Consider the following 16,053-nt stretch of genomic DNA (forward strand, 5'->3'; position numbering starts at 1 on the left):
GAAGATTAAAAGAGATACAAAATATAAACAACAAAATGGCAACAAATATATATCAAAAATTTAATCTAAAAATCAAAATAAACAAGAAATCTAATGATCAAAATAAACTGATGAATAAAATTGAGCCAGAGATATGGAAGCATGGAACAGACTGACAATTCTCAGAGGGAAGAAGGTGTGTGTGTGTGTCAGGGGGGCGGGGGCAGGGCTGGAAGAGATTAACCAAAGATCTTACTTATGGACACAGACAGTAGGGTGGTAGAGGACTGGGGTGGGGTGGGAACTGGATGGAGGGGGCAATGGGGGAAAAGGAGGAAATCTGTAATACTTGCAACAATAAAGATTACCAAAAAAATGTCAATGCACTTAACCTGAGCTACACAGAAGTTCATGCTTCTCCATGGTGAGATTATGATGTCAGAATATGACACACAATATAATGATGTCATAAACCCCTAGGACAGGCTGAACCATATTAAATATAGTAGCTTCCTTGGTAGAAGAAACTGTTGAAGAAAGCCCTGGACATGAACCTTTTTATTTTTGTCCTACTTTTGTCCATTTGGGCAAATAATTGTTTACATGAAAACCAAAGTGATGGATCTACTACAGGTATGAACCTAACCTTAACACCTAGAAATTATGATTATATTATGTATTCAAGCCTCTAATTAGACAAGCTAGCTGTGTTTATGAAGTCTTCTGTTAATTGAATGTTGCCATTAGTAGGACTTTAAGAATTTCTAGGACAAGTGAGAGTTATTATTTTTTAATATGTTTTTATTGATTTTAGAGAGAGAGAGAGAAAGGGAGAGGGATAGAGAAATAGAAACATCAATGAAAGAAAAATATTGATCAGCTGCCTCCTGCATGCCCTCACTGGGAATCTACCCTACAACCCAGGCACATGCCCTGACCAGGAATTGAACTGGTAACCTCTTCATTCATGGGTTGACACTCAACCACTGACTAAACCAGCAGGGCTATTCTGTTTTTAATTTATCTTTATTGTTAAAAGATTTACAGGAGTCCCCCTTATTTTCCCCCATTGTTCCTTGCCATTCCCACCCCCTCCCCAGGCCTTAACTGCACTATTGTCTGTGTCCATGGGTTATGCATATATGCGTACAAGTTCCTGAGTTAATCTCTCCACACCCCACTTCCCTCTGAGATTCCTCCATCTGTTTCATGCTTCCATGTCTCTGGCTCTATTTTGTTTGTCAGTTTATTTTGTTTAGATCCACATATAAGTGAGATCATGTGACATTTGTCGTTCTCTGGCTTATTTTGCTTAGCATAATACTCTCCAGGTTGCTCCATGCTGTCTCAAAGGATAAGCGATCCTTCTTTTTTAGAGCTGCATAGTATTCCATTGTGTAAATGTACCACCACTTTTTTATTCACTCATCTACTGATAGGCAATTGAGCTGTTTCAAGATCTTAGCTATTGTAAATAATATGAACTTAGGGGTGCGTATATTCTTTCTGAATGATATTTTGTGATTCTTTGAATATATTCCTAAAAGTGGGATCACTAGATCAATGGCAGTTCCATTTTTATTTTTTTGAGAAAACTCCATACTGTTTTCCATAGTGGCTGTAGCAATCTGAATTCCCACCAGTGGTGTACTAGGATGACCTTTTCCCCACATCCTTGCCAGCACTTGTTTGTTGATTTATTGATGGTAGCCATTCTGGCAGGTGTAAGGTGGTGCCTCGTTGTCATTTTAATTTGCATCTTTCTGATGATTAATGAATTTGAGCATTTTTTCATGTCTCTTGCCATTTGTATGTCCTCTATAGAAAAGTGTCTATTTAGTTAGACACTTTTAATTAGATTGTTTTAATTAGATTAGATTTTTAATTAGATTGTTTTTCTTCCTTTTGTTGAGTTGTATCAGTACTTCATATATTTTGGAAATTAATCCCTATCAGATGTATCATTGACAAATATGTTCTTCCATACAGTAGGCTCCCTTTTCATTTTGAGGATGGTTTATTTTGCTGTGCAGAGCTTTTATTTTGAGGTAGTAGCATTTATTTTTTTTCCTTTGATTCTCTTGCCTTAGGCCTTGTATCAGTGAAAATTGTGCTACATGAGATTCTGTTATTTTTCTGCCTATATTTTCTTCTAGGAATGTTATGGTTTTATGATTTACATTTAAGTATTTTATTCATTTTGAGTTTATTCTTGCATTTGGTGTAAGTTGATAGTCTAGTTTCATTTTTTTTTGGAAGTACCTATTCAATTATCCCAACACCATTTATTGACAAGACTGTCTTTACTCCATTGTATGCTCTTGCCTCCTTTATCAAATATTAATTCAGCATAATGGCTTGGGTCAATTTCTGCAGTCTCTGTTCTGTTTCATTAATCTATATGCCTGTTCTTATGCCAGTACCAGGCCATTTTGATTACAGTGGCTTTATACAGTAATATAGCTTGATATCCAGTATAGTGATCCCTCCAACTTTGTTCTTATTTCTCAATATTGCTTTGGCTGTTCAGGGTCCTTTTTTGTTCCAAATAAAATTTTGGAGTGTTTGAAATCTGCTGTTGGTATTATAGGGATTGTATTGGATATATAGATTGCTTTAGATAGTATGGACATTTTAATGATGTTAATTCTACCAATCCATGAATATAGTATACTAGAGGCCCAGTGCAGTGGGGGCGTGGCCTGTGGGGATCAGCCCACTGTGCAAGCACCACTCATCCCAGTCAGCTGAGCAGAGCTTCCACTGTGGGAGTGCACTGACCAGCAGGGGGCAGTTCTGTGTTGAGCGTCTGCTTCCTGGTGGTCAGTGCACATCATAGTGAGTGGTCAGCTGGTTGTTCTGGTCATTCCACCATTTGGTCACTGGGCTTTTGTTATAAAGGTTTCTTCCACTTGTTTATATCTTCTAGCTCTTTCTGAGTCCCCACTGGGGTGCCTGGCCAGCCTGGGTGAGGGGCTGAGGGCCGTTTTCAGGCTGCCCAAACCCCCTTCAGGGTGGGGGTCCCCACTGGGGTGCCTGGCCAGCCTGGGTGAGGGGCTGATGGCTGTTTTCAGACTGACCAACATTCTGTAGTTTTCTGAATACAGGTTTTTACCTCCTTGGTTAAGTGTATTACTAAGTTTCTTAATTTTTTTTTGTTGCAATGGTAAATGGGATTGTTTTTTAGTTTCTCTTTCTGAAAGTCCATTATTGGTATACAAAAATGCCATCTATTTCTGGGTGTTAATTTTGTATCCTGCTACATTGCTGAAATCATTTATTATATCTAACTAGAGGCCCGGTGCACAAAAATTTGTGCACTGGGGGGGGGTACCCTCAGCCAGGCCTATGCCCTCTTGCAGTCTGGGACCCCTTGGAGGATGTCCACCTGCTGGCTTAGGCCCAATCCCTAGGGGATGGGGCCCAAGCTGGCAGTCAGACATCCCTCTGGCAGCCTGGCAGCCCTCGGGGGATGTCCACTTACCAGCAGGGAGCAGACCTAAGCTGCAGTCGGACACCCTTAGTGCTGCTGAGGAGGCAGCCGTGCTGGCAGCCATCAGCCTGGCTTGTGGCTGAGCAGAGCTCCCCCTGTGGGAGCGCACTGACCACCAGGGGAGACAGCTCCTGCATTGAGCATCTGCCTCCTGGTGGTCAGTGTGTGTCATAGTGACCAGTCATTCCCAGTCGTTCTGCTGTTAGGGTCAGTTTGCATATTGCCCTTTTATTATATAGGATAGAGGCCTGGTGCATGGGTGGGGGCCGGCTGGTTTGCCCTGAAGGGAGTCCTGGATCAGGGTGGGGGTCTCACTGGGATGCCTGGCCAACCTGGGTGAGGGGCTGATGACTGTTTGCAGGCTGGCCACACCCCCTTCAGGGTAGGGGTACCTGCTGGATGCCTGGCCAGCCTGGGTGAGGGGCTGAGGGCCATTTTCAGGCTGCCCAAACCCCCTTCAGGGTGGGGGTCCCCACTGGGGTGCCTGGCCAGCCTGGGTGAGGGGCTGATGGCTGTTTTCAGACTGACCAAGTCCCCCAGCAACCGAAGCTCCCAGCCTTTTTTTTTATTATTATTATTCACTCCAGCTCCTTGGCCATGGCAACTAGAAGTAGGTATCTAGGGTTTATTTACCTTCTATAATTGAAACTTTGTTGTCTTGAGAGGAGGCAGCAGCCAGCCGGGAAGCTTGGCTTCTTCCATCGCCGGGGCAACCAAACCTCTTGCTCATGGCCAGCTGGAAGCAGGTATCTGGGGTTTATTTGCCTTCTATAATTGAAACTTTGTTGCTTTGAGTGGAGCTCAGATCCAGTCGCGGCAGACAGTAAGCTTGGCTTCCTCCATCATTGGGGCAACCAAGCCTCCTGCTTGCTCCAGCTCCGTGGCTGCTGGCCACCATCTTGGTAGGGTTAATTTGCATATAGTAGCTCTGATTTGCTGGTGGGCGTGGCTTAAGGCATAGTGAAGGTATGGTCAATTTGGATGTTTGTCTATTATTAGGTAAAATAGTTTTTTAGTGGAGTCCTTAGGTTTTCTATACAATATCATGTCATCTGTGAATAATGACAGTTTTACATCCTCCTTTCTAATTTGGATGCTTTTTATTTTTCTTCTTGTCTGATTGCTGTGGCTACAACTTTTAGTACTATCCTATCTAATAAAAGAGAAACATGGTAATTAGCGTACTGCAGGGGTCCGACCCCAGCGGGTCCAGGGGTCCCCAAAGGTGTGGACGGAGTCGGCGAAGAAGGAATGTCACGGAGACAGCGTTCAGTTGATCAGCAGCCTAGCCAGGATCTCCAGCCCGGATCTCCAGAGAGGTTCTGCTTCGGATCTCCAGCGAGGTTCTGTAGCCATGTTCCCTCGCTAGGTTCTCCAGCCAGGTTCTGTCCAGGCTCTCCAGTCAGGTTCAGTGTCCAGGTTCCAGTCAGGTTCTCCTGCCAATCTCTGTAGTCAGGTTCAGTCCAGGATCCCTTGCCATGTTCTCCCGCTAGGCTCTGTCTCTAGGCTCCGAGGCCAGTCCCGGTCCAGGATCCTCTGGCATGCTCTCGCCAGCGAAGTTCTTCTGTCTCTAGGCTCCGTGTAGGTTCTGTCTTCTGAATTCTGTCTCCTGAGTTCTGAGTCTTTCTGTCTTGTTACAACTGTATTTATACCAGTTGATTCAATCCTATCAATCTCTATTACAAAGGTTAGGGCGTTTCTTATCTCCATTCCAGGGAGAAAAGATTATGTAGTTTAAGCATGATTGTTCGTAGTTAAAGGGATTAATTACCCGCCTGGCACTTAGTTGAGGGGTTTTATTCCCTCCCTAACTTCAGGGGAAAATCCCTACCTGGGGATTCAACCTTTCTCGGAGAGGTGACTTTGGTTAAAACACAGCGCCAAGAAGGTGAGCAAACATATTAAGAACCGTATGCCATATATGCCAGGTCCCTTGAAACAGCAAGGATGGACCGGCTCCCGGCAAATTCCCCCTTTTTTATTTTTTAAAAGCAAGTATTAAAAAGAAAAACCTGAAACGCTCTCTTGTATCCATTTTAAGAGTAGGATTGGCGCTTTCTGCTATTACCTGAGTCCTGATCTATCACCTCAGGGAGAGCTTGCCAATCCTGCACTTTCCCGGGGTGGAAAGGCTGCAGTGGAGTTAAGGATAAGGCTCCTTGGGCCTACCTTCTCCCATGCCATTACATTTACCTTTCCTTCCTCAGAAAAGCATGGACATACTTCTTGTCTAAAACGTTCTGTCTGACTGGGAGTAACCTTAATTCCTCTGCTAGCAAGCATATATGTTAAAAGATCAATACAGAGTCTTTTTTCTTTAGACTCAGTATGGCACATCTTCTCAATCTAAGTTCTGTACTATCCACCTTCTTACCCTACTTATCCTCTATAGGGGGGTCTGTAGCACCCTGGTGGAGTCCTATCCGTCCCGAGTGTGGGGTTCTCAATGGGGGGGGGGGGGGGGCTTACCTAAGGGAATCCTGTTCCAGGGGTTCCCAAAGGTGTGGACGGATTCGGCGAAGACTATCCACCCTCTTCCTACGGTGGAGTCTGATCCGTCCCGAGTGTGGGGGTTCTCAATGGGGGAGGGGGGCTTACCTAGGGGAATCCTGTTCCAGGGGTTCCCAAAGGTGTGGACGGAGTCGGCGAAGACTATCCACCTTCTTCCTACGGTGGAGTCCGATCTGTCCCGAGTGTGGGGCGCTTACCTAGGTGTCCCTGTTCGGGCGCCATATGCAGGGGTCCGACCCCAGCGGGTCCAGGGGTCCCCAAAGGTGTGGACGGAGTCGGCGAAGAAGGAATGTCACGGAGACAGCGTTCAGTTGATCAGCAGCCTAGCCAGGATCTCCAGCCCGGATCTCCAGAGAGGTTCTGCTTCGGATCTCCAGCGAGGTTCTGTAGCCATGTTCCCTCGCTAGGTTCTCCAGCCAGGTTCTGTCCAGGCTCTCCAGTCAGGTTCAGTGTCCAGGTTCCAGTCAGGTTCTCCTGCCAATCTCTGTAGCCAGGTTCAGTCCAGGATCCCTTGCCATGTTCTCCCGCTAGGCTCTGTCTCTAGGCTCCGAGGCCAGTCCCGGTCCAGGATCCTCTGGCATGCTCTCGCCAGCGAAGTTCTTCTGTCTCTAGGCTCCGTGTAGGTTCTGTCTTCTGAATTCTGTCTCCTGAGTTCTGAGTCTTTCTGTCTTGTTACAACTGTATTTATACCAGTTGATTCAATCCTATCAATCTCTATTACAAAGGTTAGGGCGTTTCTTATCTCCATTCCAGGGAGAAAAGATTATGTAGTTTAAGCATGATTGTTCGTAGTTAAAGGGATTAATTACCCGCCTGGCACTTAGTTGAGGGGTTTTATTCCCTCCCTAACTTCAGGGGAAAATCCCTACCTGGGGATTCAACCTTTCTCGGAGAGGTGACTTTGGTTAAAACACAGCGCCAAGAAGGTGAGCAAACATATTAAGAACCGTATGCCATATATGCCAGGTCCCTTGAAACAGCAAGGATGGACCGGCTCCCGGCAGCGTATGACCGCTACCCTTCCCATTGGCTAATCAGCAAGATATGCAAATTAACTGCCAGCCAAGATGGCGGCCGGCAGCCAGGCAGCTTGAAACTAACATGAGGCTTGCTTGCTTCAGTGACGGAGGATTCCAACGTTCCCCCACCTGCCTTGCCGGCCTCAGAGCTTGCAGTGTAAGAAACATTCTAACAAATATAGAAGCTAAACAAAACCCCAGAAACCTGCTTTCAGCGAGCCCAGGATCTCAGAGCTGGAGTTGATACAGAGTTTCGATTATAGAACCCAAACAAACCAGATACCTTCTTTCAGCAGCAGAGGCCTCAGAGATGGAGCCAGAGCTAAAGCTGGCCCAGAATAAAATAAAAAAAGGAGCAGTTGGGAGCTACAGTCGGCCTGAAAACAGCCCTCAGCCCCTCACCCAGACTGGCCAGGCACCCCAGTGGGGACCCCCACCCTGAAGGGTGTGTGACCAGCTGCAAACAGCCATCATCCCCTGACCCAGGCTGGCCAGGCACCCCAGTGGGGACCCCCACCCTGATCCAGGACACCCTTCAGGGCAAACCAGCCAGCCCCACCCATGCACCAGGCCTCTATCCTATATAGTAAAAGGGTAATATGCCTCCTAGCACCGGGATCAGCGGAGCCGCGAGGCCTCCCGGCACCGGGATCAGCGTGACAGGGGGCAGCGCCCAAACCCCCTGATTTGCCTGCAGCTCTGTGTGTGACAGGGGGCGGGGCCACAGCCTCCCTATCCACCCTGCTCTGTTTGTGACAGGGGAAGGCGCCCCAACCCCCTGATCAGCCCTGCTCTGTGCCTGATGGTGGGAGCTCCCCAACCCCCTGATCGCCCTGTGGCTCTGTGTGTGACAGGGTGTGGCGCCCCAACCCCCCACCGCCACGGGCCCTGCTCTGTTAGTGACAGAGGAAGTCGCCCCAAACTCCTGATCAACCCTGCTCTGTGCCTGATACAGGGGATCTCCCCAACCCCCTGATCAGCCCTGCTCTGTGTGTGACCGGGTGCGGGACCCCAACGACCCCCCCCACGGGCCCTGCTCTGTGTGTGATGGGGTAGAGCCATAACCTCCCCATCAGCCCTGCCCTGAGTGTGACAGTGGCGGCGCCCCAACCCCCTGATCAGCCCTGCTCTGTGGGTGATAGAGGGTGGCGCCCCAACCCCCTGATCTGCCCTGCCGCGAGTGTGACAGGGGTTGGTGCCCCAACTCCCCTATCGGCCCTACTCTGTGAGTGACAGAGTGGAGCTCCTCAACCCTCTGATCGGCCCTACTCTGTGCATGACAGGGGGGAGCTCCCCAACCCCCTGATTGACCCTGCTCTGTGCGTGACAGGGTACGGAGCCCCAACCCCCCCTGATGGGCCCTGCTCTGTGCGTGACAGGGGGTGGCGCCGCAACCTCCCCATCGACCCTGCCTTGAGTATGACAGGGGGCGGTGCCCCAACCCCCTAATCGGCCCTACCCTGAGCGTGACTGAGGGTGGTATCACAACCAATCCGCCCTGCTCTGTGCATGACAGGGGGCGGCGCCCCAACTCCTCAATCAGCCCTGCTCTGAGCCTGACCAGGGGCTGCACCTAGGGATTGGGCCTGCCCTCTGCCACCCGGGAACAGGCCTAAGCCAGCAGGTCGTTATCTCCCGAGGGGTCCCAGACTGCGAGAGGGCACAGGCCGGGCTGAGGGACCCACCCTCCCCCCCGAGTGCAGAAATTTTTGTGCACCAAGCCTCTAGTCCTATATAATAAAAGGCTAATATGCAAATTTTCCCCAAGGGCAGGAGTTCGACCCACCAAGAGTTAGATGTGCACTGACCACCAGGGGGCAACAGTGGCAGGTATCCAGGGAAAGGGAGGCCCTGGCCAGCAGCCAGCATTCACTAGGGACCCTACCCATGCACAAATTTCATGCATTGGGCCTCTAGTGTTGTATAAATATGGTGAAAGTGGACAACACTGCTCTATTCCTGCTCTTAGGGGAAATGGTTTGGGTTTTTCCCATTGAGTATGATGTTGGCTGTAGGTTTGTCATTTATGGCCTTAATTATGTTGAAGCGTGATCCCTCTCTCTCCACTTTGGTGAGAGTTTTTATGAAAAAGTGGGTGTTGGATTTTGCCAAATGTTTTTTTTCCTGTATCTATTGATATGATCATGTGATTTTTATCCTTCATTTTATGTATGTTATATATCACATTTATTGATTTGTGAATACTGTACCAGCCGGTGGCCCTGGAATAAATCCTACTTGGTCATGCTGTATAGTCTTTTTAATATATTGCTGGATCCAATTTGTTAATATTTTGTTGAGGATTTTAGCATCTATGTTCATCAGGGATATTGGCTTGTAATTCTGTTCCTTTGTAATGTCTTTATCTGGTTTTGGAATTAGGATAATGTTGACCTCTTAAAAAGAGATTGGAAGTATGCCTTTCTCTTGGATTTTTTGGAGTTGTTTTCGGAACATAGGTGTTAGTTCTTCTTTGAATATTTGGTAATACTCCCTTGTGAAGCCATCTGGGCCAGGGATTTTGTTTGCTGAAAGTTTTAATTTTATTAATGCTTCAATTTCTTCAGTTGTCATTGGCCTGTTCACATTTTCTGATTCTTCCTGATTCAGGTTTTGAGGATTGTATTTTTCTAGGAATTTGTTTATTTGATCTAGGTTGTCCAGCTTGTTGTCATATAGTATTCCTTACAATCCTTTGTATTTATGTGGAGTCAGTTGTTTCTTCACCTCTTTCATGTCTGGTTCTATTTATTTGAGTCTTCTCTCTTTGTTTCTTGATGACTCTGGCTAGAGGTTCATCTATCTTGTTTATCTTTTCAATGAACCAGTTCTTGGTTTCATTGATTTTTTTTGTATTGTTTTTATTAGTCTCTATGTCACATATTTCCACTCTTCTTATTATTATTTCCTTCCTTATTATTCCCTTCCTTTTACTAACTCTGGGCTCTTCTTGTAGTTATCTTTCTAATTCTTTAAGTTGTAGAGTTAGTTTATTCGAAATTTTTCTTTTTTCTTGAGGTAGGCCTATAGTGCTATGCACTTCCCCTCTAAGGACTGCTTTTACTGGCTTCCATAGATTTAGGATGGTTGTGTGTTTGTTTTCATTTGTTTCCAAGAAGTTTTTTATTTCTCCCTTGATTTCATTGGTAACCCATTCGTTGTTTAATAACATGCTATTTAGCCTCCATGTGTTTGAATGTTTTGTGGTGTTTTTATTGTAATTGATCTCCAGATTCATACCATTGTTATCTGAGAAGTTACTTGATATGATTTCAATCTTCTTGAATTTATAGAGACTTTGTTTAAGTCCTAACATGTGGTTTATCTTTGAGAATATACCATGTTCACTTAAGAAGAACATATATTCTGAAGCTTGGGGGTGAAATGTTCTGTAAATATCAATTAAATCCATTTGATCTTGTGTGTCATTTAGGGTTGCTGTTTTCTTGTTGATTTTTTTATCTAGAAGTTTTATTCAGTGTTGTCAGTGGGGTTTTTAAGTCCCCTACTATGACAGTATTGCTGTTCATCTTTCCCTTTAAGTCCTCCAGAATTTTATTATATGTTTGTGTGCCCCTATATTGGGTGCATATAAGTTTATCAGAATTATATACTCTTGTTGTATCAATCCATTTAGTATTATGAAGTGACCTTCATTGTCTCTTGTTATGGCCTTCATTTTGAAGTCTATTTTGTCAGATATGAATTTTGTTATCCCAGCTTTTTTTTTTTCATTTCCATTGGCCTGAAAAAAAATTTCCATCCCTTCCCTTTCATCCTTTGTTGAGTCTTTTATTTTCAGGTTCATATATATTTCCAGATAGCATATATATGGGTCATGTTTTATTATTCATTTACCTACCCTATGTCTTTTGATTGGAGCATTTAATCCATTTACATTTAATGTTATTATTGATAGGTGCTTATTTGATACAATTTTTATTCTTTTTTTAAAATATTTATGGTTGAGAGTATTTCCCCCCCCCATTGCCCCTACCACCTAGTTCCCACCCCGCCCCAGGCCTCCATCACCCTACTGTCTGTGTCCATAACTAAGATCTTTGGTTAATCTCTTCCAGGCCCCCCACACCCTTCCCTCTGAGATTCGTCGGTCTGTTCCATGCTTCTATGGCTCTGATTCTATTTTATTCACCAGTTTATTTTGATCATTAGATTTCTTGTTTGTTTATTATGATTTTTTAGATTAAGTTGATGATATATTTGTTGCCACTTTATTGTTCATTTTTTATCTTTTTTCTTCTTCTTCTTTGCCTTTTTCCTCTTCTTAAATAATACCCTTCAACATTTCATGAAATACTGGTTTGGTGGTGATGAACTCCTTTAGTTCAGAGGGAAGAGGGAAGGAGGGCATAGGAAGAGCTTAACCAAAGAATTTATATGCATATATGCATTACCTATGGACACAGACAGTTGGGTGGTGAAAGCCTGGGGTGGCGAACCAGGTGGAGGGGAGCAGGTAGGTGCTCTGCTTTTGAAGAAGGCAGGGCGAGCTAGCTATACCGTTCACCAATATGGCAGCACAAGCCCCACAGGCAGCTTATCAAGGCAGCAGGGCTGGTTGTTTGGGACCAAGATTCAGGTGTGCCTGGTGACTACCACCAGCCCATGTGTCAGGGCTTTGGGTCTCAGCAGTGGGGCCATGAATGTCTGCCTGTGGCCTAGGGGCACTGGGACATAGCCACTTCCCACTTTCTCCTCCCGTGGTGGACCCTCAAGCTCCTTCAAAATGGTGCACTCTCCAACCTCAAGCAGAGAGATGCTCAAGCCGAGCTGCACGAAGCAGCAGTGGGCAGCGCCTCTGCTAGGAGCTCTCACACTAACAGAAGCCCACCCGTACTCACACCCCCTGAACAGTCTCCCTTGCACACACTCACCCACTCACACTCTCACCCTCACTCTGGACTTGCCCACTGCCATATTGGTTCTTTCCTGAGAGTTTTTATTCTTTTTTTATATATTTTAGTTGATTTCAGAGAGAAAGGGAGAGGGAGAGAGAGAGATAGAAACATCAATGATAACAGAGAATCATTGATTAGCTGCCTCCTGCACGCCCCACACTGGGGATTTAGCCCACAACCCGGGCATGTCTCCAGATCGGGAATCAAACCATGACCTCCTGGTTCATAGGTCAATGCTCAACTGTGGAGTCATGCCAGCTGGGCTAGAGTTTTTATTCTTTGTGAAAAATTCAAGCAATATTAGAAGCATAAAGAATACAGACATATTGTCTCCCTTCTCTCCCCTTCTCTACCCAATCCACCAACCCCAGTCCCCAAGCAAAGTAGATAATACTATGTGAATGAATCTGGCATGGTATCTAACACATAGTAGCTTTCAACAAGGGTTTTACTTATCCCATCTTCCTTCCCACCACACATTAACAATCAAGTGCATTCACACATATAGAAAACATACACACAGACTCAAAAACTTACTAGTAAGCAATGGGGTGAGAAAGCCATGAGGCAGGGGTTAACCCAGGTAAATTATACTGATTAGCCAGAGATGTCTCCCAGATTTGGCTTCTAGATTGTGGTTGGGGACAAAATAAAAGGAAGGAAATGATGGAACATTTATGCTTTAAAAAATCACTGATGAAGAGAATTTTGAACTATAGTGATACACAACTATGAAAATGGAAGAAAACTTGGTTACCTAACACATTTTTTTGGTGATACAATTTCTTTGACAGGAGCTAAGCAACTTGAATCAACACAAACAGAAGACAGCAGAAAACATATATTTATTATAGTAGTTGGTATTATGAGCACAGCTTTTATCTGTACCTCTTTTTGCTGCTTCCATTATAATTATTTGAGCAGAGATGTCCCCGAAGAAAAATTGTAAGTTTTATACTTTGAATTAAGAATGCAAGGTGTGTGTGTGTGTGTGTGTGTGTGTGTGTACACATATAGTGGAGGTTTCATTCTTGTGATTACTTAATGTTAACTTTAGACTTTTAAAGAGCTACCAAGATCTTGAGGGTGGATGCCTACACTTAAATGATATCACCTCTTAAATATTCTCAAGTACATTATCAACTTTAACCAAAGCTATCTTCTATTCAGGATTCAGCTGAGCCCCACACTATTAATTTCATTATAAATTGAGTCTAGAAAAATAGGGCATGACTATCTGAATAATACAGGGAGACTAAAAACAGGGAGGGAGAGGGAGATGGGCCTGCATTCCAAAGACAATGAAACATTTTGGATAATCTACCATAAGATGTATTAACATGAAAAGTTATTCACTGTTCTTATTATCTCAGTTCCTGCCTTTCAGATAGAATGATCAGTCTGGCTCTAATATATTGTATTGATTCTCTAAATATTTCCCAATCCAAGTACTGGTGACTAGAATATGTTAATGTTTCCTTCCTTTAGTTTTAGAGGAATACTGTGAATATAAATATGCATGGATAGATAACTTGATGTTATAAATATAATAGGAAAATAAGACTTTGGTCTAAAAAGTTTATTTTTTATTGTAACAAGTTGTGACATTTATATATCAGTTCTGTATCAACACGTGACTTTTGTATAAAAGGTTTAATTTTTGGAATAAATGAAATTCTCTCTCAGTAGTAGATTTAAAACAAGTTGCTATTATTCAATAGATAGACTATATCATTATCTAATGTGGTGAAATAGTAAAATCTCTGAAAAAAGAAATAGCATGAATTCAACAAGTTCTTATCTGTAACCTGAGTCATGGCTTTCACCACACTCCAATTCTAGTAGGGGTTCAATTTCCCTACTAGAGAAAAAACAAAGACCAAAACACTAAACTGACTAAGTAGCCTATGTTATTTGGTGATAGCAATAGTGTTTTATTGTTTTATTGATTTTAGAGAGAGAGGAATGGAAATGGAGAGAGAGATAGAAACATCGATAAGAGAGAAACACAATTGGGTGCCTCATACATGCCCCCTACTGGGGATCAAACCCACCACCTGGGCATGTACCCTGACTAGGAATCAAACTGGTGACCTCTTGGTTCATGAGTTGATGCTCTACCACTGAGCCACTGGCCAGGGAGCAATAATACTCTTTCATTTTAACTATCATACTCCAAATTTTCTATATTTTCAGGGTCAAGAAACGTGTAGCATCCAAGTCATCCAGGTCATCCAAACTATTCAGTAAACACAAGACAGACAATGAATGTATTCCAGAGAAACAACCCATGTTATCTGGTATAGACACGTTATCAGAGCTCTCAAGTCAAGAAACAATATTCATATCATCCAGTTCAGAAAATGTAATCAGGTACTCAAGTTCAGAAAAGTCATCTAAACCGTCTAGTAAAACAAAGTTCATCAAGCCATCAGGCCCAAAAAGTGTGTCCAGGTCATTCCACCTGGGAAAGTCATATAGAAAACACAGTCTAGATAAGCCACATAAGCTGGTTTATGCCCATAAGGTAGGCAGCTATGACCGTTCATCCTACCCAAATAGGGCAGTCAGTCCAACTTCAATAGCCAGTCTACACTTTCCACTGGAGTCAACCAAACCACATCATCCAACCTGTAGAAGAAGTCAAACCTTGCTACCGGAGTCATCCAGTTTAAAGAAATTTACCAAGTCTACCATACATCATAATATAAAAAGATCAGTTATTGCAAGTAGGGCAGACATGTTATCTAAGTCTCCATTAGTCAAGTCTTGTGCACACTATATGGGAAAAAGACCTGTTTGCAGAACGCCTGAGTCTTTGGTTAGTGATATTTCTGAGGTCAAGAATACAAATGCTCAAAACCCACCTTTCCCACGTGAAGAGAAGCTTTTTTCCAAGTGTTTTCATAAGGTAGATTCCAGAGACTATGCATTCCATGACGATGTGAAGAGCAGTGATGATGACAGTGAGAGGGAAATAACCATTTTTTGCAACGTGAGACTCAAAGAAGTCATTGTTAATAAAACCACAAGTAATAAAGAGCTCAATAAAAACAATCACCTGTGAAGAAGAAAAATTATACCTACTATTTTATGCTCACCATCCTTAAAGATACACTATATAAAGTGAAAATCCACTTGGCAATCACTATTGAGATTAGTCTTGTCCATCTTGGAGGCAATTTATTTTAAAAATATTAATTAAATGCATGAGATAACAAATGACTTTATTGTAATTATTACTGCATTTTAAAGGCGGAAGGCTCTTTTGATGATTCTTATTTTGATCTGGTCACTTGGATGGGAACCATAAACATACACAACTCTAGAAAAGAGTTACAAAATAGGTACCCTGGACTCCTCCTTCCTTTGGAGTTGTCCTCAAAGTCCCAACACAATTAGCTTTATTTTTTAGTGTTTACATAGAGTCTTCACAGTTTAATATTGCCTTTCTGTAGTGGCCAGTGCTTGGCAAAAATGTCTGTGTGTGCTTCGTTCTGGATGAGCTAGGGAAATTCCTGGTAGCTATTTGTAACACACCTGCTTCCTGTGACTGCTACCTAAAGTGAGGTTTCAGCCTCCAGCACACACACCTGGGGCTCCATGATACCAGTCTAAGTGTTCCAGTCTTCATAACTCTCAACAAGGATTTTAATTATTTTTGTTACCCTACAAAATAGTACGTTTTCAAAAGGTCCCTGCTGCATGTTTTCAAAAAGTCCCAGCTGGAGATATGATGTCTACCCATTTTCCCTACATGGTACTTCCTCATTCTGAGTGGGCAGGGGAGGGTAGATGGGAGAACCTTGGAGTTATATCCTCTAACTCCCCACACTGAAGAGATGTTATTCTTGCCTTCTTCCACGGCCATGGTTTAGAAAAGCAAACTAAGTCCTGTATTCCAAGCCTATATTCTAGTATAGTAAAGTTAGTCCCCTATAACACCTAGCAGGCATAAGTTAAATGTAATTGCCTAGCTTGTATTGGATGTGTACTATTTGTCAGGCATTGTACAAGTAACTTTATGTTTGTGGGTCTGAAGGCTGCAATCAAGTTTGCTGATTTGCTGAAAGAACTCACAAGACTCAATAGCAGGTTATACACATGGTTAAGGTTTATTAGAGCAAAAATA

General features: G+C 43.7%; 1 protein-coding gene across 1 annotated transcript; it reads left to right on the plus strand.

Moving 5' to 3' along the window:
- The first annotated feature begins 527 nt into the window (after window positions 1-527).
- On the plus strand, window positions 528-14,988 carry CXHXorf66 (chromosome X CXorf66 homolog). Its single transcript, XM_059679513.1, has 3 exons — window positions 528-612; window positions 12,716-12,866; window positions 14,118-14,988. The coding sequence occupies exons 1-3, from the start codon at window positions 528-530 to the stop codon at window positions 14,986-14,988; spliced, it is 1,107 nt and encodes a 368-aa protein (XP_059535496.1).
- The last annotated feature ends 1,065 nt before the right edge of the window (window positions 14,989-16,053 follow it).

The sequence above is a fragment of the Myotis daubentonii genome, chromosome X (assembly GCF_963259705.1).
Source record: "Myotis daubentonii chromosome X, mMyoDau2.1, whole genome shotgun sequence".
Classification (NCBI taxonomy): domain Eukaryota; kingdom Metazoa; phylum Chordata; class Mammalia; order Chiroptera; family Vespertilionidae; genus Myotis; species Myotis daubentonii.